This window comes from Sus scrofa, chromosome 9, assembly GCF_054392235.1.
Source record: "Sus scrofa isolate SSC_HxYL_T2T_F1_AM1 chromosome 9, Sscrofa_HxYL_maternal_Yorkshire_Landrace_v2.0, whole genome shotgun sequence".
Taxonomy (NCBI): Eukaryota; Metazoa; Chordata; class Mammalia; order Artiodactyla; family Suidae; genus Sus; species Sus scrofa.
In genome coordinates this window covers 114,297,533-114,324,324 of record NC_139391.1, presented here as the reverse complement: position 1 = coordinate 114,324,324, position 26,792 = coordinate 114,297,533, and the positions used below count along the sequence as shown (strand labels likewise).

General features: G+C 39.6%; 1 protein-coding gene across 2 annotated transcripts in view; it reads left to right on the top strand.

Annotated features, from left to right (window-relative positions):
• Positions 1 to 26,792, top strand: part of CUL1 (cullin 1) — a 71,394-nt gene that overhangs the window by 7,307 nt on the left and 37,295 nt on the right. For both annotated transcript variants that reach the window (XR_014816178.1, XM_021063586.2), the window contains exons 2-6: positions 12,546 to 12,720; positions 15,315 to 15,482; positions 20,525 to 20,575; positions 20,795 to 20,885; positions 22,306 to 22,469. Coding sequence is in view for 1 of the 2 variants with exons in the window: in XM_021063586.2 (XP_020919245.1) it covers positions 12,546 to 12,720; positions 15,315 to 15,482; positions 20,525 to 20,575; positions 20,795 to 20,885; positions 22,306 to 22,469 (649 nt within the window). In the remaining variant the exon portion in view is untranslated. The remainder of the gene's footprint in view (positions 1 to 12,545; positions 12,721 to 15,314; positions 15,483 to 20,524; positions 20,576 to 20,794; positions 20,886 to 22,305; positions 22,470 to 26,792) is intronic.

The window sequence follows — 26,792 nt, the reverse complement described above, 5'->3', positions numbered from 1 at the left end:
AATTATCAACAATCAATCTTAATTATTAAAGAACTGAAGAGTATTTAAAAATTTAAACTTATCAGATTTAAAACAGTTTTAGAGAAATGATGGTGGCCTTGGCCAGAGTCAAGGAGATGGAGCCCTTACACTCAGGTGGGGGTGTTTGCTGTGATCTTTCTGGAGAGAGTAAGAAATACAAAGACTGAAAAATGTACTTTGACCCAGGGATTTTTTTTTTTAACTTTGTCCTAGGGAAATAGTTATGTTCAAATTATATGTGCAAGGTTATTCAGAATATTTTAATAATAGGAAACAATGGAAAACCACCTCAGTCTTCAGCATTAAGGATTTGGTATAAAATGGCCATAAGCAGCCATTAAAAATTCATTGAAGAATACTCACTGGCATGTAATGAGAAGCAGCATACTAAGTGGTTTGTGTACAGTGAACTTGCAGGCATGCTCTCTCTTTTGAAAAGCTTTACATGTTATTGAAAGTGGGATGTATCCTTTGGTATTGGACTTAAAGATGACTTTTTAAAAAGTGTTCTTGTGTGCTTTCTAGACTTTCAGTAGAGAACCTGCATTTTAAAATAGAATTTTAGGAAGTTCCTTTTGTGGCTCAGTGGTTAACAAGTCCAACTAGGATCCATACTGATGCAGATTCAATCCCTGGCCTTCTTTGGTGGGTTAGGGATCTGGCATTGCTGTTGAGCTGTGTGGATGTAGCTTGGATCCTGTGTTGCTGTGGCTGTGTGTGTGGTAGGCCAGCAGCTGTGGCTACGATTCAACCCCTAGCCTGGGAACTTCCATATGGCACAGGTGCGGCCCTAAAAAGCAAAATAGAATAAAATAAAATACAGTTTTAGTTTCGGCTGGTTTTCCTCACACAAATAGACCGTGTTTATTATACTCACTTGCAAAATTCTCTCTACTTTTCATTACTACCATGGTACTATTACAGGTTTTGGGGTTTGAGAATTTGTATCTATCTTCCAGAGAGATAGCTGTCCCTAGAAGCAAGTTTTTGGGTTTTTGTTACTATAACTATGGTATGTTCAACTTTTTTCTTCTAAACTGGATTCATGGTGTATATACTTAGAGTGCTTTGAGCATTGTTAAGACAAATTTAATAGTTAATCACAGTCAATTACATGCAGTCTTTGCTTTTGAAATAGATGTGACTTTACTTGCTTCGTCTGGGGTAGTCCCTTTCAGAGCTGTGCCTATCACAGCCTGGAGAGAAGTCCATTCGTATATAACTTTTCAGATGATAGTGCATGATGGGAGGTGGGCCTGGTACTCCTACCAGTGTGTGCAAGTGTCACATTTGTTGACATGTGAAAATAGGAAGTTGTTCTTTTAAGGGCTGTTCCTGTGGCATATGGAGGGTTCTCAGGCTAGGGGTGGAATCTGAACTGCAGTTGCCTACACCACAGCCATAGTCGAGGTTGCAGGTTCCATCCCTGGCCTCGCTCAGTTGGTTAAGGATCTGGCGTTGGCATGAGCTGTGGTGTAGGTTACAGATTTGGTTCAGATCTGGTGTTGCTGTGGCATAGACCGGCAGCTGCAGCTCCAATTGGACCCCTAGGCAGGAATTTCCATGTGCAGTGGGTGCAGCTCTTAAAGAGAGAAAGAAAAAATTACCTCAAGGTGTTCAAAGTCAAGTACAAGGGTTTGTCAGACTCTCACCTTAATATAAAACACTCGACCCTTTGACTACTGAAGGAAGTTTCTGTTTAATTGCCCTTTAGGTTTTTGGTTTACCTTTCCCTCTTGATGGTATTTTTTTCTTAGTTCCTTGTAATCCTGTATTTAACTTTTCTTCATATTCTGTTTTGAGTTTTCTTGAACAGTTTTAGACATGGCCATACTTCTTTTAAACATTAGTCATATCAAGTTTTTGCTCCTCTAGAGCAAATGATTTGTTAACACGGTTACCACATGTGTTGGAATGGCAGGTGGAAAGTGAGCTCCAGGAGGGGAGAGGGCTACCAGTGGAGCCCTGCTTTAGCAGGCAGGAAGCCTGGGGCCTGTAGTTCCCCCAGTGAAAGGCTCACTCCCAGAAACTCAGGACTGCACCTTCCAGAGCCTCCTGCAACCGGGATCACACCCCTCCACCTCCACCCCCACCCCTGTGCCAAGGAGCTGAGGAGGGGCTGGGTTCCCTACATAGATAACCTCTTGAGCAGCTTCTGATGCACATTTAGAATCTACTTTTTCCTTTTCTGATAACATTTCCACACATAGTAAGTTGATTAAAGCTAAGATTTAAAAAAAAGAAAAAAAAAAAGTTCTTGTGTAGTCAAAGCTACATCCATCTGTCCCAGGTGAGAGGCTATGGTTCCTGCCTCTCTGCTGACTCCGCCTGGATTCTGAGCACAATTGGTGCCATTCTTTTGTGAAAGATGATTCACTGCTCCCTCAGAAGTTTACTTCTGTGGTATCTTCCCTATAAACATTGTGTCTGTTTCCTTCTCCAGAAAAGAGCAAAGTTAGGTTTCCCAGGCCAGCATCTTATCTTATATGAGGACTTGTCAGGCTTTGGACTGAAGTATTTCACTGTTGGACACACTACTCATTTTGTGGATTAAAACTTACTTTAAAAATCTATGGATTGAATTTGAGAGTAGGATAAAGTTCCTGGATTAGTGTTGCCAGTTGGTCTAGGGAGCAGTGTAAATTGGACCTAGAAGAAGCCCAGGGAACTACTAAAATTTTTGCCAAAATGAAGACCGTAAGAGTGTTGATGAAGCCCAGCCTTCAGTTACCAAGAGCAGCAGTTTGGGCTCATCTGAAGCCCTAAGCGTGTCCTCATGAAGATGCACAGTTCGGGAAGATGAATGTAATTTAGCAGTCTCAAATATTGAAATAGCTCGTGCAGTTAGCCTATCACAGTGTAGTTAGCACAGAGAACCATTACAGGAAGTCTTAAGAAAAAGACCAAAGTCATATATAGGCATTTGTAAAGTCATTTCATAAATAACTGGTTTTGATAATAAAGCATTTTATAATTGTCTTTGGCTAATGATGTTAGAGGTTCAAGTGGTTTTTTTTTTTTTTTTTTTTGTCTTTTTGTCTTTTTGTTGTTGTTGTTGCTATTTCTTGGGCCGCTCCCGCGGCATATGGAGATTCCCAGGCTAGGGGTTGAATCGGAGCTGTAGCTACCGGCCTACGCCAGAGCCACAGCAACACGGGATCCGAGCCGCGTCTGCAACCTACACCACAGCTCACGGCAACGCCGGATCGTTAACCCACTGAGCAAGGGCAGGGACCGAACCCGCAACCTCATGGTTCCTAGTCGGATTCGTTAACCACTGCGCCACGACGGGAACTCCTCAAGTGGTTTTTTTATATTTTGTTTTGAACATTGTTATGTTCTCTGTCTTGGAGTTCTCAACCTTTTATTATAAAAAATTTCAAACATATGAAGAATTCAAAAAGAACTTTATAGTGAAGACCCATTTCATTGTACTTGTCTGTCCCGCATCCCCCATCCATCCATGCATTTTATTTCGTACAAGTTAGTGTAAGTTGTAGACATCAGTACACTTTTCCCCTAAATGCTTAGGCACGTACATTAGAGTGATTGTTTGTTTATAGATTCCAGTTAGTAAGCTTTGCTAGGCAACCCAGAGCCCTGCCAAGATCCAGAACATCCCCCCAGAAAGTTTCTTTACGCTTCCCAGTTAATCTTGGCCTTCCCCAAGGCAAATGCCATAGATAAGTTTGGCCTGTCCTAGAGCTTCATCTAAAGGAAAGTATGTACACCCTTCATGTAAGGCTGCTTTAATTTAGGATATTTTTGAGATTTATCCATGTTTTCATAAGTAGGAGTAGTGTAGTGTTTTCCTTTTTATTGCTAAGTGTTAATCCATTGTATGAATACCACAGGGTTTTTTTTGTTATTTCCCCAATACAATTTTTTTTTCTGCTGTACAGCATGGTGACCTGGTTACGCGTACATGTACACATTGTATTTTCTCACATTATCATGCTCCATCATAAGTAACTAGACATAGTTCCCAGTGCTACACAGCAGGATCTCATTGCTAATCCATTCCAGAGGCAATAGTTTGCATCTATTAACCCCAAGCTCCCCATCCACCCCACTCCTTTCCCCTCCCCCTTGGCAACCACAAGTGTCTTCTCCAAGTCCGTGTGAATACCACAGTTTCTTAATTCATTCTTCTAACAGTAGATACCTGGGCCGATTTCACTTTTAGGTTGTATCGAATAAAACTGTGACCGTCTAGGTGCAAATCTTTTTATAAGCATAATGTTTTCATGGTAAGCTCATAGCAATGGAGTTACTGGATTGAATGGTAATAGTATGTTTGGCAGACTTTTTGTAAAGTGACTGTCATTTTGAGTTCATGTAAGCAACACTTGTGAGTTCTAGCGGTTCCACAATTTTGCCAACACTTGCAATTTTTGCCATTCTTGTGGGTGTGTCCTTGATGTCTCATTTTAATTTGTATTCCCCTGATGATTAATGTTGAGTCCTTTTCAAATGCTAGTTGACCATTTGTATGTTGTCTTTTGAGTTTTGCTTTTTCTTTAACACGTTTGGATTAAAATACCTCTTATTGAGTTATAGGATTTCTTTATTTAGAAAGATGCCAGTGTTTTCTCCCAGTCTGAGAGGCTTACTTTTCCTATGGAAGTTCCCAGGCTAGGGGTTGAATTGGAGCTATAGCTGCTGGCCTATGCCACAACCACAGCAACACCAGATCCTTAACCCACTGAGTGAGGCCAAGGATCAAACTCGCAACTTCAGGGATCCTAGTCAGGTTTGTTAACCACTGAGCCATGACGGGAACTCCCTCTTCCTTTTTAACGGTGTCTTTGGTTGAGCAGACAATCTTTATCTTGAGGAAACCTAATTGTTTTATTTTCTTTTCCAGTTATCTTCTGTGACCTATAAGAAACTTTCACAAAGCTACTGTGTTTTCCCCTTCAAGCTTTATGACTTGGCCTTTTAGATTTAGGTCTTTGAGCCATCTCGAGTTAACTTTTGTGTATGGTCTGAGGTAAGACTTGAGGTTAATTTTTCCTTGAGTGGCTATCTGGTGATTGGGGCATTATTTGTTGAGAAGACTTAAGCACCAAATATAGGTATGGTTCTATTTCTTTCTTTTTTTTCCTTTTTAGGGCCATGCCTGTGGCATATGGAAGTTCTCAGGCCAGGGAACTATGCCACAGCAACACCAGATTCTTTAACCGATCTTTAATCCTTGAACCCAAATCCTTCTGGATACTAGTCAGGTTCTTAACTTGCTGAACCACAGCTGGAATTCTTGGTTCTCTCTTTTTTTTTTTTAAATGATTTTTTTCCCCATTATAGTTGGTTTACATGAACTCTTGGTTCTATTTCTTTTTTTCTTTCTTTTTTCTTTTTTTTTTCCTTTTCCTTTTCCTTTCTTTCTTTTTTTTTTTTTTTTTTTTTTTGTCTTTATGCCTCTTCTAGGGCCGCTCCCCTGGCATATGGAGGTTCCCAGGCTAGGGGTCTAATAGGAGCTATAGCTGCTGGCCTACACCAGAGCCACAGCAATGTGGGATCCAAGCCGCATCTGTGATCTACACCACAGCTCACGGCAATGCCGGATCCTTAACCCACTGAGCAAGGCCAGGGGTCGAACCCGCAACCTCAAGGTTCCTAGTCAGATCTGTTAACCACTGAGCCATGACAGGAACCCCTCCTGTTTCTCTTTCTTAAGTTCTGTTTCATTGGTATATATTCATCCTAAAGCAATGATAAATTACTAATTTGATTTGTTTCTATTTGTGAAGTATTTTTGCATCTATTTCATGTAGGATTATTGTCGGGTGTTTTCATTTTTTTAAGTTCTTAATTTTTGTAGCATTATGAAAACTCAGGTATAAGAATTTCAACTTGGTTCTCCCACTTCAAGACTTTTTTGATTATACCATGTAAATTTTACTGTCAGCTTACCAATTTCTACCCTAAAAACTGCTAGATTATAATTGGGTTTGTGTTGCCTTTTCCTTGATAGCAGTTTTGTTCAGACATAATTCACACACCATACAACTCTTGCATTTAAAATGTACATTTCATTGGTCTTACATACTAAGATTCCAGGACTGAATGTGTGTCACAGACAGTGGCTGGTCAGGTGTCCCTCATTACCTGATCCTGCACAGATGTAAGTGTCCCCTTGTTCTTTCTGTTAGCAAACCATTAAGGGCCATTTAAAGAATCTGTCCTGAGAGAAAGAACTTTTTAGGAAGTTAAAAAAAACACCTGACTAGGAACCATGAGGTTGTGGGTTCGATCCCTGGCCTCACTCAGTGGGTTAAGGATCCGGAGTTGCGTAGGCCAGCAGCTACAGCTCTGATGAGACCCCTAGCCTGGGAACCTCCATATACCGTAGTGGAACCCTCAAAAGACAAAGAAAAACAAAAAACCTGGCTAATTCCAGCTCTCTGGCCTTACTCAGTGGGTTAAGGATCTGTTACCACAAGCTGTGGTGTAGGTAGCTGGTGCAGCTCAGATCTGGCATTGCTGTGGCTGTGGTATAGACCTGAAGCTTCAGGTCCGATTCGACCCCTGTCTCAGGAACTTCCATATGCCACAGGTTTGGCCCTAAAAAGGGAGGGAGGAAGGAAGGAAGGACTTTTTAATATCAAGATGAAATTTGATAAATACATTGCAGTCTTTAGAACCACTCTAGTCAGATAATCCAACAGTGTATATAAGTAATTCTCTGTGTTTGACAAATAGGTTAAGGGTTTTTGGCCATCTTTAGCAATGTTGTGAGAGTTTAAGTATTTATGTACTTCCATGATAATATCTCTGTGATAAATGCTTATGAGCATAGTTGCTCTATCAAAAAACAGTGGACTCAAAGGCTTTTGAATATTTCCAAATTTTATTCCAGAAAAAAATAAAATAGCGTATGTTTTGACTCCCAGTGGATGACTGCTCCAGTTCTGCTCCATTTTGGCTATCACTAAGTTTTACTGTCTTCTTAAGACCTTTGTTAATTTAACAGCTAGAGATTAATATTTTCTAGGAAACATAGATCAGGCTGAACTAGGTTACGTAAAATACTCCCAAGTACCAAACACCTAGAACTGGGGGCCAGGTAAGAATTGACTCTGTGCCACCTAAAACTTGGGGTGAGAGGTGAGTGGCCTAGAAGCCTTGGTCACACAGTACAGGAGACTGAGCCTGGGCAAGAAACTGGCGTTTCCATGGAGCTCTTCATTGAAAAGGTGAAGTGGAAAACAAATCAACCCACCTTCCTGGGGAGGCAACCAGGAAAGTAGTTTTGAGTTCTGGACTTGGCGGCGGGTCGCTCTCTGGAGATTTTGTCAGCTGTGGTGTCTTTGGGGATTTGAGTTGGTATTGCCAGCTTATTGGGGAATTTCCCCAGGCTGGGAAATTAATGTGAAAGCCCCACTGAAAATGAGGTTAAAAAAAAAGAAAGAAAGTGTAGGAGAGAGTCCTTGTGAACAAGTCAGCATATAGAACAAATAGCAGAATTAGAGCCTTGAGAAGTTCAAATAGAAAGGATCTTTAAAGAGCACTTCTAAGTATGTTAAAAACAATTAGTGATAGGAAAGAGTCTAGAATGTAAAGAAACAAAACACCATGGAAAATAAGACTTTTTTTTTTTCAAAGAAATACAGAAATTATACAAAAGTAAAATAAAACTATTAAAAATAGCACATTTGACACAGCTGACAGATGTAGTAGGTAGTTTAAAAAAAATTGGAAAGTTTGAGCAAAGATTAAAGTAGTAGAAATAACTAAAGGTAGAAATTGAGATGTGGAAGGTGACACGAAAATGGCCAACATACATGTAGTAGAAAAGATAGGAGAAAATGGAAAGGGCAACAGAAATGTTTGAAGAGGGACTAACCCAAGAATTTCCCAGAATTGGTGAAAGCAAAATGTGAATGTCAGATTTTAAGATAATCATTATAAGAATAAAATAAAATTTATAACTCCAACATAATAAAAGAACTGCAGTGGTATAAGGAAACCTATCAATCTAATATAAGGGGAAAAGGGAGAAAACAAGAGTCATAGAGAAAAATAATTAAAATAGAAAATGCAAAATAAGATGGTTGAAGTTAATCCAGATAGCAGTATAAAACTATAACCTTATACAAAACCTACTCATCAGAGACTGTCAGACTTGATTTCTTTTTCAAAAGTGAATTTTATTGTGATTGCAGTAGGACAAACCAAAACATAGGGATGTAAGCATTGAAAGTGAAGAGGTGGAATATAGGTATTTGAGGTAAATTCCAATCAAAATATAGGAAAAACCATATTAACATCAGATAAAATAGATTTCTAAGGCCCTGTTAGGAATAAACATGATTTCTTCCTAATAATAAAATAACAAGTCACCAGGAATATAATTCCAAATTTGTACACAGTTAACAGGGCCTCAAAATATGATAGATGTCTTAGAGAATTATAAGACAAGTTGACAAATTTATAGTTGGCTTTGTTCTTTTTTATGGCTGAATAGTATTCCTATGTGTGGGTGCACTCGTGCACACAACACTTCTCTCTTTTTTTATTTTAATTGCTTTTTAGGGTAGCACCTGGGGCATATGGAAGTTCCCAGGCTAGGGAATCAGAGCTGCAGCTGCCGGCCTTTGCCATAGCCACAGCAACTCCGGATCCAAGCCTCCCTCAGTAACTGGTAGGATTTGTTAACCACTGCGCCACAACAGGAATTCCTATACACATCTTCTTAATCCAGTCATCTGTTGATGGATTCTTGGTTATTGTGAATAGTGCTGCTGTGGACATAGGGGTGCATCTATCTTTTCGAATGAAAGTTTTGTCTGAATGTATGATTAGGAATAGGATTGTTGGATCATATATAGTAGGTTTTTTTTTTTTTTGTCTTTTTTTGTCTTTTGTCTTTTTAGGGCCACACCACACCCACAGCATTAGAAGTTCCCAGGCTAGGAGTCGAATCAGAGCTATAGCTGCCGGCCTATACTGCAGCCACAGCAACAGCAACACCAGATCCAAGCCATGTCTTTGACTTACACCACAGCTCACAGCAAAGCCGGATCCTTAACCCACTGAGCAAGGCAAGGGATCAAACCAGTGTCCTCATGAATACTAGTGAGGTTTGTTAACTGCTGCACCACAACGGGAACTCTTAAAGCAGGCATTTTTAAAGAGAAGACTGAATAACTGGGCAGTATACTTCAACAATTTAGTGAAATGGACAGTTTTCTAGAAGTAGCAATACATAGTGGGGAAAAGATAGACTTATTTTAATTATATCGTTCATTTGTACTGTTGTGTAAATATATATATATTTTTTTCGGGTGGTACAAAACACCCAAAAGCAGAGATCAACTTCCCAATGGAATGTAGCTTTGCTCTTTGAGCTATAAACAATGTATATATTGTTTATATATATATACTTTTTCCATATTCTTTTCCATTATTGTTGGTTACAGAATGTTGGATATAGTTCCCTGTGCTGTAGAGTAGGACCTTGTTGTTCATGCTTTTTTTTCCCCCCTCAATTGAAATATAGTTGATTTGCAGTGTTGTGTTACTTTCTGGTGTATAGCAAAGTGATTCCGTTTGTGTGTGTGTGTGTGTGTTTACTATTTTATATATAGTAATTTGTATCTGCTTATCCCAAACTCCTAATTTATACCTCTGCTAACCCCTTTCCTCTTTGGTATTCATAAATTTGTTTTGTTTTTGAGTCTCTTTTGTAAATAAGTTCATATGTACTTTTTTTTTTTTTTTTTTTTAGGGCCACTCCTGCGGCATACAGAGGTTCTCAGGCTAGGGGTTGAATAGGAGCTGCAGCAGCTGGCTTATGCCACAGCAATGCAGGATCCGAGCCATGTCTGCAACCTACACCACAGCTCGTGGCAATGACAAATCCCATATGTATCATCTTAGATTCTGTACATAAGTGATACTGTATGGTATTTGTCTTTATCTTTCTGACTGACTTTTTTTTTTTTTGGTCTTTTTAAGGCTGCACTCGAGGCATATGGAGGTTCCCAGTGTAGGGATCAAATCACAGCTGTAGCCACGAGCGTACACCACAGCCACAGCAATGCCAAACCTGAGCTGCGTCTGTGACCTACACCACAGCTCACGGCAATGCCAGATTGTTAACCCACTGAGTGAGGCCAGGGATCAAACGTGCAACCTCATGGTGCTTAGTCGGGTTTGTTTCTGCTGCACCACAATGGGAACTCCTGACTGACTTTTCTCGTATGATAACCCCTAGGTCCATCCATATTGCTGCAAATGGCATTATTTCCATCTTTTTTTATAGTTGAGTAATACTCCTTTGCTTATCCTCCTTATCCATTCATCTGTCATTGGACACTTTGGTTGTTTCCATGTCTTGGCTATTGTGAATAGTGTTGCTATGAACGTGGTGGGTGTATGCATCTTTTCAAATTAGAGTTTTCTTCAGGTATATGCCCAGGAGTGGGATTCCTGGATCATATGGCAACTCTCTTTAGCTTACTGTGGAGCCTCCACACTGTTTTCCACGGTGGCTACATCAAGTTATACTCCAGCAGCATTTCAGGAGAGTTTCCTTTTCTTCACATTCTTTCCAGCATTTGTTATATGTAGACGTATTAATGATGGCCATTCTGACTGTTGGGGAGTTGATACCTCATTGTAGTTTTGATTGCGTTTCTCCAGTAAGAAGCAGTGTTAGACATCTTTTCTTGTGCCTGTTGGTCATTGGTATCTCTTTGGAGAAGTGAAGATCAACCGTTTAATATGTGGTGTGTGAACCGTTGGTGGTCTAGGCAGAGAAATGTGAAATTACTTTTCTTCCTCATTACATAGAGTTTTACTCAAAATGGATTAGATGTATCAATATGAAAATCAGGTTGAAAAGAAAATACTTATAAAATCATGCCAAAAATTGAGACTTGCCAAAAGATCATCCTCAGGATCTATCAACAAGTGCGAGGGTAAACAATTACAACATTATATGGTAGCATGTGTACATTACACATGGCTGCAGCTGTCTCAGATGTGAAATGAGACAAGTGGCAGAACCAAACGTGCATGTTACCATTTGTGTTAGCTAAACTTTAAAAACATGCAGGATGATTTCATATGTAGTTCCACAGTAAAATATGAAGCACTCAGGGAATGCTGTACCCCAAACACAGGGACACTGCCCCAGGGGAAAGGAGGAGTGTGTCCTGTGTGTTATACTCGGTACCGTTTCATTTCCTAGAGCGTTGAGGGGGGATCTGGATGGAATGAGACAAGCGTGAAAATACAGTAAAATTCATTCAAACTGGGTCATGAGTTTGAGAGAGTTTGTGTACATTGTAATCCATGATTCTCTCTACATTGGAAATGCTTAATAAAACGTTTTATAGCATAGTTCTTTGATTACCAATGAGCTTAAGGGATTTTTTTTTTTTTTAAAGGTTTTCGGCTTCTAATACTTCTAGCTTTTGGATTTTCTGTTGGAATAATTATGTTTCTTTAGAGATTTTTTTTTTCACTTTGTTTTAAATTACCTTAATTTAGTAATGATAGTAACTTTAAGATATTTCTTACTGAAATACTTGCAAAATGTCAGATGAAGTGTTTATTGCTTAGAAAGGCCTTCTCCAGACCTCAGATAAAGTGTGTTCATGTGTATTTCCCTTGCTTTATGGTTTCAGTTTGTATATTTTAATTTTCAATCCATTTATAATATTTTGGAATATGGAATTTTTTTGAAATCACCTCCTGCCCTAATACCACTTATTCAGTAATCTATCGAGTTGAAATAGTCTTTATATAGGAAGTTCTTAAATATACCAGAATATTCTTTGTCATGATTTTTCTTTCTGATTCAGTATTGGTGTTTCTGTTACTTTTGTCTACGTAAAGTACATGCAGATAAACTGAAATAGTATTAAAGTTTATAACAAAATAGAACGCACATTTCTGTTGCTCTCCATAGTGTGTGGCCAGTGTGCTTTTGTGATTCATCAGCTTCGGGCCTCCGTGACTTCTCTGCCCTAGTCTAGGATTTGATCTCTTGCCCTGACATGTCCTCGCTTTTCATGTTTCATTTTCAGTGTAACTTTTAAAAAATTCATTTACAAATGATTTAAAATCATGTTTTGTTTATTTTTGTCATGTTTGATTCTAGAAATAGTCATATAGCTAAGCATTATAATAGACTGTGGTTATAGCTTTTTGTTTTTCCTGAAGTAGATAATTGCTTTTTTCTTTTCATTTGCAAACTTTCCTTTGTACCATTTGCCAGTTCTTTTCTTACCTTCTCTCCCGAGACAGTTTCCCACAAGTAATGGCATTAGGTAATCTAGAGATCCAGAGTTTTCTTGGCAGTCTTCTTCCAGAACTTTCTGTCCTCCTCCTCAGCCAGCTGAGTTTTAGCTTTATTGGGGTGTGAATGCGATCTTTTTTCCACTCTAGCGTAACAGGTTTATGCTGATACATGGGAAACATTGATACTAAAATGTCTTGTAAAATTAGGGTCACATTAGTCACTGTTGGACATTGATGATACATATTGATGTCCTTGACTTTTCTCCAAGTCATGTTTATAACTACTGCACAAGTGTTCACCAGTCAAACCAAGCACGAGGTGCTGGTGTCCCTCCTTCTAAATCAAAAAAAGGACAGACGCCTGGAGGAGCTCAGTTTGTTGGCTTGGAATTATACAAACGACTTAAAGAATTTTTGAAGAATTACTTGACAAATCTTCTTAAGGTAAGAAGTTTTGCATATATACTGAGCATTTATAATAGAATGTTTTTAAAAAATGAAATAGTGATTCTAAGTTAAATATAGTCTTTCACTGTCATTTGGCATTGACTGTCATTGGCATTTTGGCATTGACAAGTGCCTGAAGATCTTTGCTGTTGCTTAGTCAATTACTTATTATGAAGATGAAATCTTCGTAAGCCATATTCTGTTCTTTAATTTGTTAAATTGGAAGTTTTTGATGGCCCTATGCCATATAGTATTGTCCTTAAATTACTAACCACTTGGTATTTGGCTGTTAGATATTGGTGAACTTTTTAAAGCATGTAATTATGAATTCAAATTACCTATGTTGTAATTTGAAGCCAGCGTGCTATTCTGCATCAAGACATGTAAATGACTGCAAAGATTCAGATTTGGGTAATCACATTTCTGGTGTGGTTTTGTCTTTACACATGGTCATGTGGTATGGTCAGAACTGCAGTGTGATTGTGCCTTTGGCTAGGATGGGCCACTGCTCACTCCTTCCTTTTGCTCGGGCAGTGATAGAGTTCTTCCCCTTCATCTTCCGCCTTTTTCTTCCTCAGACTCCATCCTCTGTAGCAAAGGCAATGTGGTACCTTCCATCTAAACACAGGAGGGGCAGGTGGCTCTTCCTGGTGCTATACACACTGTGGAGCGTGTGAAGACATCTGTGCACTCTGCCCTGGGAAGTCTGCACTCTCTGTGTATATATTTTAAAGATTATTGATTTATATAGATAACAGGCAGCTTCAGCATGCTCCAAAATTGTTTTTCTTAATATTTGCAAGGTACCTAGAAACCTAACATCATCCTGACAGACAATAGTTGACTGACTACAAATTAGGGACAAGAGTATTTTCACGTTCTCTAAACAGTGTGCTTGTAATGCCTTGCTGAGGCCACTGTGTCCTTCTTGCTTTGATTCACAGCACTTTGTTAAGTGGACACTGGAATCAATTATCTCTAGGGTTTTTTTGTTTTTTGGTCTTTTTTTAGGGCTACACCCGCAGCATATGGAAGTTCCCAGGCTAGGGGTTAAATTGGAGCTACAGCTGCCAGCCTACCCCACAGCCACAGCAAAGCCAGATCCTTAATCCACTGAGCGAGGCCAGGGATTGAACCTGTTTCCTCATGGATATTAGTCAGATTTGTTTCTGCTGAGCCACGACAGGAACTCCAGTTATCTTTAGTATTAGACAGGAGGAACTGAGGGATATACCATGTTGGGTACTGATAGCCATGCTATCAGTGATACTATTTTTGTATTTTTTTTTTTTTTTTTTTGTCTTTTTTTTTGTTGTTGCTATTTCTTGGGCCGCTCTCACGGCATATGGAGGTTCCCAGGCTAGGGGTTGAATCGGAGCTGTAGCCACCAGCCTACGCCAGAGCCACAGCAACGCGGGATCCGAGCCGCGTCTGCAACCTACACCACAGCTCACGGCAACACCGGATCGTTGTTAACCCACTGAGCAAGGGCAGGGACCGAACCCGCAACCTCATGGTTCCTAGTCGGATTCGTTAACCACTGCGCCACAACGGGAACTCCCTATTTTTGTATTTAAAAAGATCGTATACTATAATCCAGAAGAGCTTAGCTTTACATGTGGGGGTTCATTTCTTATTTAAATTTAAATGAACGAAAATTTGGTTGTATGAAGTATGGTCAGGTTTTCATGGAGCTCACTGGATCGCTTGTACACTGTGTGTTTATGGACCTTCGGTTCTGTGGAGCTTTTTGTTCTGCTAGTTGAAGGCCCTGAGGCTGAGGGAAGTTGGGGGCTGCCCCAGGCCCTTAGTTCACTGGAGGAAGCTTCTCCCTCCCAGGTTCCCCTGGAGTGTTCTGCTCCAGCACATTTTACTGACAGTGCAATTTAATGCTCCCTTTTTGAACGGTAAGGCTTCACTTTGTAGATGTCATTAATTCCTGAGAAGAAGCTTCAGGTTCATTTTCTTCAAGTAAAAAATTGCTGTTTAGGTTGTAGAAATTCAGTGAAAATAATTTTGGTAAATGAATGTTTTTCTTGTGAGGACTTGTTAAAGGAGAAACATTTGTACCATTATACTGTATATTGTTATTTTTACAAAAATGCAAGAGATTACAATGAAAAGCTCTAGATTTTTAGAATTTTTAAGTAAATTTAATGAAGGCAGAAATGCATTGAAAGATTGAATAGTTTTGGCCCTAAGATCTCAGTTGTTTATTGGAGATTTAAATTTTTTAATAGAAAAAATAAAAATCAGGGTGGTTGAGGTAATTTCCTTGTTAATATAAAGGAATTACCCTCACCTTCTAAAGGGTCAGTCTTTTTTTTTTTTTAATCTATATATTTAATACCATGAAAAATTCCAGTTTGAGATAAAAGAATTTTTGTTAAACTTCTCTTTAGTCTAATTCTCATGAACTACATTCTTTGGAGAATTTATAGAAATGAGCCCGTACAGAATCATTTAAAGAAGTCATCTAAAACCATACCCTTCGGTGTATGTTACTGCAGTGGATGTTTCATTGAATGTTTAGCTTTAATTTATCACATGACAAGCTCTTCATCTTAAAGCTGTAGTTCTCTTGCTTTTAGGACGGAGAAGATCTGATGGATGAGAGTGTACTGAAGTTCTACACTCAGCAGTGGGAAGATTACCGATTTTCAAGCAAAGTGCTGAATGGGATTTGTGCCTACCTCAATAGACATTGGGTTCGCCGCGAATGCGACGAAGGACGGAAAGGAATCTATGAAATCTATTCTGTAAGGTTTTCTACACACCTTTCTTTATTTTTTGTCTCTCTTTGTCTTTTGAGGGCCGCACCTGTAGCATACGGAGGTTCCCAGGCTAGGGCTTGAATTGGAGCTACAGCTGCTGGCCTACACCACAGCAATGCCAGATCCAAGCCGCATCTGCGACCTACACCACAGCTCACAGCAACTCTGGGTCCTTAACCCACTGAGTGAGGCCAGGGATCGAACCTGCATCCTCATGGATGCTAGTCAGGTTCATTTCCACTGCGCCACAGCAGGAACGCCTCTATACACCTTTCAAATGTGTTTTCTTAGTGATTCATCAGCCTTCCCAGAGGGGATCTAGGCAAATGTTAAGCAATTTTCAGTAAGTGAATTGCCGTTTTTTTTAATTTATCATGAATAACCCACAGATATTTTGTGGCAAGAAAGGAGAAGGACAATACATTGGAGTTCTGAATATAGCCTGCATGCTTCTACATTTACCTTTTTTTCTTTTTCCCTTTTAGGGCTGCACCTGAGCATGTAGAAGTTCTCTGGCTAGGGGTTGAATTGGAGCTGCAACTGCCGCCCTACGCCACAGCCACAGCAGTGTGGGATCCAAGCCATGTCTTCAACTTACACCAGAGCTCACGGCAATGTCGGATTCTTAACCCTCTGAAGGAGGCCATGGATACTAGTCAGGTTCACTACCACTGAGCCACAATGGGAACTCCCTGCATTTACCTTAAAAAAAAAAAAAAAAAATTCTCCTGTTATTTGACCAACCATCAGGCTGAGCCTGGAACTGTCCCTTGAGCAGGGCCAGTCCTGCATCCCAGCAGCAGAGGCAAATTAGGACCCTCACTTGGGGCTCAGGCCTCAGTGATCAGCCTTCCAGAGTCTTCAGGAGTCTGGGAAACTGCTCCAGGGAGGACGCTGGGATGTGAAATTCGATTCTACCCATTCACTTTACAAAGTAATGTTAAGTAATGGTACTTAGAGAATTCAAAGACTGCACAGAAATGGATTTTGGAAAGGCAAAATTTGAATTGTTAAATTGCCTTCTTTAATAGGTGTCTGAGTCAAGGAGGATTTTGCTAGTCCCGTTGGTTTTCAAAGTATGGTCCCCAAACTTGCAGCTCAGTTGTTACCTGGGAATTTGTTAGAAATTCAAATGATTGGGCCCCAGCCTAGACTTTTTTAATTAGAAATTCTGGGGATGGGGCTCAGCAGTGTGTTTTTAGCAAGTGCTCCAGGTGACTCTGATGCACTATCAAGTTTGAGAACAAATTAAGGGAGGACTCAGACAGGCTACCAGATACACAGGCAGTACTCTTTTGGAATGCATGCTGTTAAAATGTCAAATTCTGCATAAGAAGATTATCTCCATATTGAAGAATGTTGCTGTAATAGCAATGTTTTATGCTTTATTTTGGCAAATTTAATTGAAAGTATAATGTACCTTAGATGCATGGTTTTTTTTGGCTGCACTCATGGCATGTGGAAGTTCCTAGGCCAGGGATCAAACCGTGCAGTTAATAATGACAACACCGGGAGTTCCCATCATGGCTCAGTGATAATGAATCCAACTGGTATCCTTGAGGACACAGGTTTGATATCCCTGGCCTTGCTCAGCGGATTGGGGATCCACAGTTGCTGCGAGCTGTGGTATAGGCTACAGACGTGGCTTGGATCCTGGGTTACTGTGGCTGTAGTGTAGGCCAGCAGCTACAGTTCCGATTCCATCCCTAGCCTGGGACCCTCCATATGCCTTGAGTGTGGCCCTAAAAAAACAAGAAATATTGACAATGCTAGATTCTCAACCTGCTGCACCACAAGAGAACTCCTGCGTGATAATTTTTTATCATTTGTGTAGCTCATTTTAATACCAAACTGTTTCTGCTTTATAGTGGTACTTTGTTACACAGTTTTAACAAAACTCTCTAGTTGAGTGTTCTGATATGAGCCTTTTGTAGTTCCCCTTTTCTTTTCCACTTAAAAATGCTTTCTTGAGACTGAAAGTTGTCAGTTTAGGAATCAGCCTGATTTTGGTTGATTTCCTCTTAGAAGCCCATTTGACCTAAAACACCATGTATATATAATAACATAACAGGCTTCTAAAAATCATTATGGTTTTTAAATATTTTATGTACTATTTTCAAGATTTGACTGCTTATATTTTTTTTATTTACTTCAAAATTCATAGTTTCTACATCCTTAAATGCTGTAAGTAATTTGAAAATATAACATGCTGCCATAACTTTTCACAAAGGCCAATTAATACACTGTTAGAAACATTTCCCCTTCATAGTCTTCCAGTGAGCCTGTTGAATTCATTTAAAGTTCAGATACCAGTGGACAGAGTGAACAGTTCCTGTGCAATGATCTCTTAATGCATTTTCCAGAATCTCCAGAAGATGCAGATGCTTTATCATGAAATTAAAACTTTTACTTTTTTTCCTATTAAGTTTTTCCTTTCTCTTCAGTAATAGAAAGTTGTTGGTTTCCTTTCAGGTGAACCAGAGGACATGTACTAATTTTATTATTAATATATTAAAGTGAATTAGGAAGATTCTTTCCCGAAGTCTGCTCCTCTATTCTCTGATTTATCTTTGATCCTGCTTTGCTCTCTTGTGTGGTTCTTCTAACTTTCATTTTTCCAAGTGAGAAATTATCCAAAGTGAAATTAGGTCTGTCTAATGCTGTCTTAACTTAGAATGTTTGGTAAAAGTTATTTTTAAAGTATAGTGTCTTGGTGTTCCCGTTGTGGCTCAGGGAAAATGAGTCTGACTAGTATTCATGAGGACGAAGGTTCAATCCCTGGCCTCGATCAGTGGGTTAAGGATCTGGCCTTGCCGTGAGCTCTGGTGTTGGTCACAGAAGTGGCTCAGATCTGGTGTGGCTGCAGCTCTGCCATGGGCCGGCAGCTGTAGCTCCGATTAGACCCCTAGCCTGGGAAACCTCCATGTGCCACAGTGCAGCCCTAAAAAGACAGAAAAATATAGTATCTTTACTAAAAGTTCATGCCACACTTTGTGTTTTCCTTCCCTCCCTCCCTCCTGCGCCGAGGAGGTCTGAGGAGTTGAAACAGAGGAACAATAGAGAATTCTCACAGGGAGAGATTATTGTCAAACCTGTCCCACCCCCTCTCGCCGCTCCAGGATGCATTTCTCCTGAAAAATAAGACTCTCCCTCCCAACATCTTTTTGTTTCGTTCAGGCCCGTGGCATGTAGAAGTTCCTGGGTTGGGGATGGAACCCACTCCACAGCAACAACCTGTAACACAGCAGTGGCAACACTGGATCCTTAACCTGTTGAACAACCAGGGAACTCCCCTAGCATCTTTTTTATGGATAACATAGTTTCTAATTCTGAAGTACTCTTTTTATATTAATATTGTTCATGCTTTATTAAAAATATTTTTCTATTGAACATTGCTTTCATACTACCCCTTTTTTGGTGGAAATTTTTCGTTTCGTAAATTAAATTTACATATAATCTTTTCAGAACCATGGATTTTACATAAACCTAGTACTATCCATAGCTAAATTTGGGTGAAATAAGACTAAGAGCATTTACATTTAAATTAGTTTTCAGCAGTTTGTATTTGAGTGTTAAATTGTTATAAATTAGAATTTTACTTTACCTGAGTAATACCTCTCAACAATTTAAAAGCCATATATGAATTATAATATTTCTTTGGGGGGAACATTTTATAGTAATTTTCTGACATAATCTCTATTGAAGTTTTAAAAACTTTAAAAAGTACGTCGTATACACATAAACAGCTACACAGCAGAAATTGACACAACTTTGTTGTGTCACAACTTTAATATACTTTAATTTTAAAAACCACTATTATGAGTAAAATGGGAAATATGAATAATTTGTAATAAACTGCATTTAAAATGTATAGTTTGGAGTTCCCATTGTGGCTTAGCAGTCAATAAACCTGATTAGGATCCATGAATATGCGGGTTCTAACCCTGGCCTCTCTCAGTGGGTTAAGGATCCGGCATTGCTGTGAGCTGTGATGTAGGTTGCAGATGTGGCTCAGACCTGGCGTTACTGTTGCTGTAGACCAGCAGCTACAGCTTCATTTTGATCCTCTGGCCTTGGAACCTCTATATGCTGCCAGTGCAGCCCCCAAAAGAGAAATAAAATGTACAGTTTGAATCATTTACAGTTGTATGAATCCTTGAAACATAAAACACCATAATCAAGATACAGAACTTGGTGATCTGTTGTTATTTTACTGAATATTAGGAAAGAGTGATAAATGGGATTCTTTATTCAGTTTATTTGGTGAAAAAATAAGATTGAGTCAGGGAACTGTTTTATAGATTGATTCTACAGTTGCTAAGTTAAATGTATGTTCTCCTGAAATCCAAATTTTCTTTTTATTATTAACAATTAAAATGTGTGCTGAGGTATTCCCACAGTGGTGCAATGAGATCAGCAGTGTCTCTTCAGCACCAGGACACAGATTCAGTCTCAGTCCAGCGTTGCTGCAGCTGTGGGGAGCTGCAACTGCAGCTCGGATCTGATCCATGGCCAGGGAACTCCATATGCCATGGCCAGCCAAAAAAATAAAAAAAATTTTAAGTGAATTTTTTCTTTTTTTTTTTTTTTGTCTTTTTGCCTTTTTCTAGGGCCGCTCCTACGGCATATGGAGGTTCCCAGGCTAGGGGTCGAATCAGAGCTGTAGCCGCTGGCCTAGGCCACAGTCACAGCAACGCGGGATCCGAGCCACATCTGCAACCTACACCACAGCTCACGGCAATGCCGGATCCTTAACCCACTGAGCAAGGCCAGGGATCGTACCCGCAACCTCATGGTTCCTAGTCACATTCATTAACCACTGAGCCACGACGGGAACTAAGTGAACTTTTTTTCATCTGTACTTTGATACCTCTTGAAGTTGTTAGCTCAAGAGATTGGCTCTGATTTCATCATGATTATTTTTTCTAACCTAGTTTACAATCTAGACTATTTCCTATGAATTCAGCTTTGAAAAAACATAATGAAAGTATAGATATTTAATACTGTTTCCTTTTCGTTTCATCCAGCTTGCATTGGTGACTTGGAGAGATTGTCTTTTCAGGCCACTGAATAAACAGGTACCTGCTTGTGTGAGTCTGTGCATGTTTTCCTTTAAAACCCCTCTCAGCTCTCATTTCTTAGCCCTTATCACTCCTTTGGAATGTCCTAAGAGTATCTCTCATCTTGCGTTTAATGGATTTAAGTATTTAAGAGTAATATAATACATGATGTATTAATGTAGTAATATATACTGTAGTCTGTAATCTACTTGTCTTTTTCCTTTGTCCTTTCTAAAGGTAACAAATGCTGTTTTAAAACTAATCGAAAAGGAAAGAAATGGTGAAACCATCAATACAAGACTGATAAGTGGAGTTGTACAGTCTTATGGTAAATAATTTCCCTTTTATTTGTTCAAAGTTTTTATGTCAAATGGCAATTATAACAAGGCTCCAATAGATTCATTTTCAAATGAATGTTATCAAGAGAGTACTGTTAGCATTTACAAAGGTACTCAAAATTCTCCTTATGTCGTTGTGATTCTATATGATTTTACTCATTACAAAAATAGATCTTTGTGCCTTGAGGAAATTTTTTTTTTTTTTTTTTTTCTTTTTGGCTGTACCCTTGGCATGTGGAAGTTCCCAGGCCAGGGATCAAATCCACACCACGGCAGTGACATGAGCCACAGCAGTGACAACGCCAGATCTTTAATCTGCTGAGCCACAGGGGAACTCCTTAAGGAAATTTTGATGGGACTAGACATTTCACATTTGAATAGTTTTCTTTTCTGATCTTATATAGAATTACTGGATATATATGATAGAGTGTCATTAATGGAGCTTAATGATAACCAGAAATGTATATCAGCTTGAAAAATTGAAATTGGGAAACAAATAAAGTGATACAGTGTTTTAAAAGCTTAAGTTGGGAGTTCCCACTGTGGCACAATGGGATTAGCAGTGTCTCTGGAGCACCGGGACGCAGGTTCAATCCCCAGCCAGTACAGTGGGTTAACTATCTGGCATTGCTACAGCTGCATTGCAGGTCGAAGTTGGCCCAGGAACACTGTATGCTGTGGGGTGGCTAAAACTGAAAAATCAAACAAACTTAGGTTGGAGTTGCTTGGTGGCCTGGCAGTTAAGGATCTGGTGTTGTCATTGCCTTGGTGCAGGTTCAGTCCCTGGCCTAGGAATTTCCACATACTGGGGGTGTGCTCCCCCCGCCAACAAAAAGCTTTAGTAGCATCATATTCCTTTGAAAATTTAAAATCAGATATTCTTTTCTTTTTGTAGCCACCTCATGGCATATGGAGTTCCTGCTCCAGGAACCGGATCCAAGCTGCACTTACGACCTATGCCACAGCTGTGGCAATGCCAGATCCTTTAACCCACTGTGCCAGGCCAGGAATCGAACCAGCATCCTGGCCCTGTATAGAAGCCGCTGTTCCTGTTGTGCCACAGCAGGAACTCCATTTTTATTGTTTTTAAGCTTTTAGAAATATAGGTGTTCTCTTAATGAGATTCTTAACTTCGAAGCGTGCCTGACCACTGGTCTCTTAATGAGATTCTTCGAAGCGTGCCTGACCACTGGTCAGAATTGCTTGCTTTAATTTGTCTTGAATTTTTTTTTTTAATTTTTTTTATTGAAAGGGTACTTTTAAAACCAGTGGACAACAGGTTTCCTCTGTGCCCTGCTATTTCACTCTTACCTTTTAAGCATAACTAAAACTGAATGCTACCCCTAAGTATATTCCTTAAAACATAAGCAAAAACAAGGCAATTGAAATATAGTTGCTATTTACTTCTAGTGGAACTGGGGCTGAATGAAGATGATGCATTTGCGAAGGGCCCTACGCTAACAGTGTACAAGGAATCCTTTGAATCTCAGTTTTTGGCTGACACAGAGAGATTTTATACCAGAGAGAGTACCGAATTCTTGCAGCAGAACCCAGTTACTGAATATATGAAAAAGGTGAGCTTAAACATAGTACTTAAGTTAAAAGTTATCGCTACTCAAATGAATTACTCTTTTTAGGCTATGCAACTTTCAAGCAAGCCATTTCTTGGGCACTGTTATCCTGTAGTGTCTGTAGCAGGGCAGATGGTTTTTCCCAGTTCACTAAGGAGCTTTTGTAAATTAATTTGATAACCATGGCTCAGTGTTCACCATACTGTTGGGAGAATATAACCATAATGGCTGTATGCCTCTTGTGTTTTGGACTTTCTCTCTGAGAATGTGTATATATGTATATCTAATGGGAGCCACCATCTTATATTAATGGGAAAATAAATTTTTAAGAAACAGTTTTTTGTAAACTTTAAGCTTTTGGGTTTTTTGCTTCTAAAATACTCCCCCTAACAATCTCTATAACACAAGCCTTCAAGTTTGTATTAGAGGAGAGATCCTTCTGAAACAATAGAATCAAAAGCCTAGATAAGAGATGATCCACATCAGTCTCTATGTAGTCTGTCTTTCTCTGTGTGTAGTGATGCTGTGATGAAGGTCTTCGAAACTTAACCCTGTGTTCTCCTTCTTGGGAATATGGGTATCCCTAGACATTCACTCTGAGGAGTGACCTAAGGTAGGAGTCAGCAACTTTTTCTCTAAACGGCCAGATGGTGCCTGTGGTCTCTCTTGGAAGTGTTCAGCTCTGCCGTTGTAGGTCAGAAGCAGCCATGGCAACATGTAAACCCTGAGAGTGGCTGTGTTCCAATAAAGTTAACTTACAGGCAGAATTTGGCCCACAGGCTATTGTTTGCTGACCTCTGACTGAGTAATAGAGACTTCCATGGAGTTGGGGCCAGTGGTATCTGGTAGCTACTTTTCCCCTTATTCTCTGTTCACGTGAAAAGCAAATGGACTACAGAGTCACTTCTCCATATTCTTTTTTTTTTTTTCGTCTTTTTGCCTTTTCTGGGGCCCTCTCCCTCAGCACATGGAGGTTCCCAGGCTAGGGGTCGAATCGGAGCTGTTGCTGCCGGCCCACGCCAGGGCCTTAGCAGGGCAGGATCCGAGACGCATCTGCGACCTACACCATAGGTCACGGCAACGCTGGATCCTTAACCCACTGAGCAAGGCCAGGAATCGAACCTGCAACCTCATGGTGCCTAGTCGGATTCGTTAACCACTGAGCCACGACGGGAACTCCGACTTTCTCCATATTCTTAAGCTCGAAAGTTAGTAAGTCAAGAAGAACAAGCAGCTCCCCTTTCTAATCACATAGAGAACGTCCTCCCCCCAATTTTTAAAATTTTTGGTGTTCCGAATGCATTTTGCCAGAAGAGATAGTTAAGTGAGGCTTATAAGTCTGAAAGTTGAAATTTCTCATATCTCAAAAACCTAACAAAAAGATAACTCTTCAGAAGTATTGTACTTGGAATAGTGATAGTTCTTTTTGTGTATTTATGGGTTAAATTGGCTTTCGTGTGTGAATCTGGAACCTAACCACCTTATTCGGTTTCAAACAGCTGCCCAACCAATGAACTTCTGAAACATAATCTATTTTAAATCTTAGCATTGCCTGTTATTCCATTTTTCTTATTTTGGCAGTGCCGTTTTCATAAACACATCTTTTATTGAACTCTACTTATCTATATGGTGACTTTTTCAAACTCGGTATGTTTTTTCAAGTGGGCCTTTTTTCAGGGTACACATCCACAAGAGTGGTTCAGGCCTTTTCATTTTATGGATTTCTTAGTGAATTGCACTTACCTGTTAGCCACACGGAGGAAGGTAGGCATGCTCTGGTGCCAGGAAATCATTTTGTAGGCCAGAGCTACATAAGCACTCCCCATGCAGGGGCATCTGCTTTTTGATGGGACATGGAGCCAAAGGCAACTTGAGGATCAAGATACCCAGTGGCCTGGATGGTTTCAACCTAGTGTGAGCCTACCTTCAAGGATGGCAGCATGCTTCCTGCATCCGTGCTTTTAGAGTGGATTCTCTTCTAGAAGGTTAAAGATTTGGCCCAGATCTGGTTGGATCTTACCAAACATGACATCCAACACATGCTGAAAGTCCATAGTATAGAGAATCTAAGCATAAAATTTTATTTTAACCAAGTGAACAATTCTACTTTTACCTGTAGCTTTACTTCTAAACTAGGGCTGTGAGTCTAATTTAAAAATCTCCACTCCACCATTTATTAGGGGCTTGACCTTAGCCTTTCTGTTCCTTAGTTTTCTCATCTGTAAAGTGAGGGTAATAATTTAGTATTGTTACATAATATTTGGTGCTTGGCAAAGAGCAAGCAGGATATAAGTGTTTTGTATCACACCCATACATCATACAGAACGTCCAGTGTGTGCCTGAGAATGCAAAACCAGAGGATAAAATGTGGTACATTTTATTCAGTAACTTAAGGAGAAATGATGTTTATATAAAACTTTTTGTCAGGAAGTAGAGTGCAAAACTCATGAACAATATTGAGATAAAGCATGAACTACCAAGAAATACTCTGTTTTTAGCAGCCAGTTTGGGCTAGATTTGCAAATTCACTGGGGGTCTATGGTCCCTTTTCCGTGTTAGGAATGTTTTAATGGAAACATATGAGAAACTTTGGCTTCCTTTTCTACTGATGGCTTCAGTGAGTGAACAACCTTAAGCTACATTGAGTATTTTAGCATGTCTTATTGTCTCCTGTGCTTGAGACTTACCTGAGCTGTAAGACATTTGTTTGACAACTCTAGGTTTTTAATACCATAAAAAGAAAAAAAACTTTAAAAATGAAATATCTCATTAATTTGCTTACTTTGGGGTTTATTTTTCATTTTGTTTTCCTGCATACCGATTCTAGTAAAATTAATAGGGACAGTCTTTAATGGCTTAGTTTTATTTAGTCATTTCGAATTTGATCTTGGTGTTTTGATGTAACTACTTGCCAAGTAATCAAGAGCTTACTTGCTTCAGGAATCAACATAAAACGTAAATGGATGTCCTTCCTAAATCCTAGTAACACAATGTCTAGGACCTTGTTTTCTTCACTCATTTAAGCTGACCTCAGAGACACTGCAAGGCTCGGCTTCAGACCACTTCATTAAAGCGAGTCATTCAGAATTTTTGGTTTCCCTCAGACTACTACAGTAGTTTGTGAAGTGTGGAGAATAGCATTATGTTGCAAAAAACCAATGTACATGCCTTAATTAAAAATACTTTATTGCTAAGTGACTCAAATGATTACTATAGCAACACCAAAGACCACTCATTAGAAATCATTGCAATAAATACAATAGCACTGAAAAAGTTTCAGATATTTTGAGAATTACCAAAATGTGGCACAGAGACACAAAGTGAGCAAATGCTGATAGACTTGCTTGTCAGACGATCACCACAGAACTTCAATGTGTGTGTGTGTGTGTGTGTGTGTGTGTGTGTGTATTTTTTTTTTTAAGGGCCACACCCATGGCATATGATGGTTCCTAGGCTAGGGGGTTGAAATGGAGCTGTAGCCACCCGCCTACACCACAGCCACAGCAACATCAGATCTGAGCCATGTCTGCAACCTACACCGCAGCTCACGGCAGTGCCAGATCCTTAACCCACTGAGTGAGGCCAGGGATCGAATCTGCAACCTCATGGTTCCTAGTCAGATTAGTTTCTGCTGCACCATGATGGGAACTCCTGTGTGTGTTTTTTAAAGTGTTATCTGCAAAGCACAATAAAAAGAGGTAGTCCTTTATACAGCAGTCCCCCTTGAACGGTTTCAGTTACCCACAGTCCACCAAAGTCTGAAAATATTAAATGGAAAGTTCCAGAAATAAACAGCTTATAAGTTTTAAGTGGTATGTGTGTCGTTTTGAGTAGCCCCACCTGAGACTGTGATCATCCATTGCTTTGCCCAGCATCTGCCCCCTTATTCTCATACCATCAGAGTGGTGAGGTGGACTGTCATGGTATCACAGTGCCCGTGTTCATGTAGCCCTTGTTTTACTTAGTAATGACTCGAAAACAATGAATTGTCTATCTGTGAAAATGTGAAGAAGGAAAATTTGTGCTAGTTTTGCTGTTGCATCTCAAACTGAAGTTACAGCCACAGTGCATAACAAGTGTTCAGTTAAGATGGAAAGGCATTAAATTATACAGTAAGGTGTCTTGAAAGACCATAGCTGTTATTACAGCTTATTGTTACAATTGTTCTGTTTTATTATTGTTGTTGTGAACCTTTTACTCTAATTGATAAATTAAACTTTATCATAAGTGTTTGCATATATGAAAAAACATAGTATATCTAAGGTGCAATACTCTGCAGTTTCAAGCTTCCACTGGGGGTCCCCCTAAGATAAGGGGGGACAACTG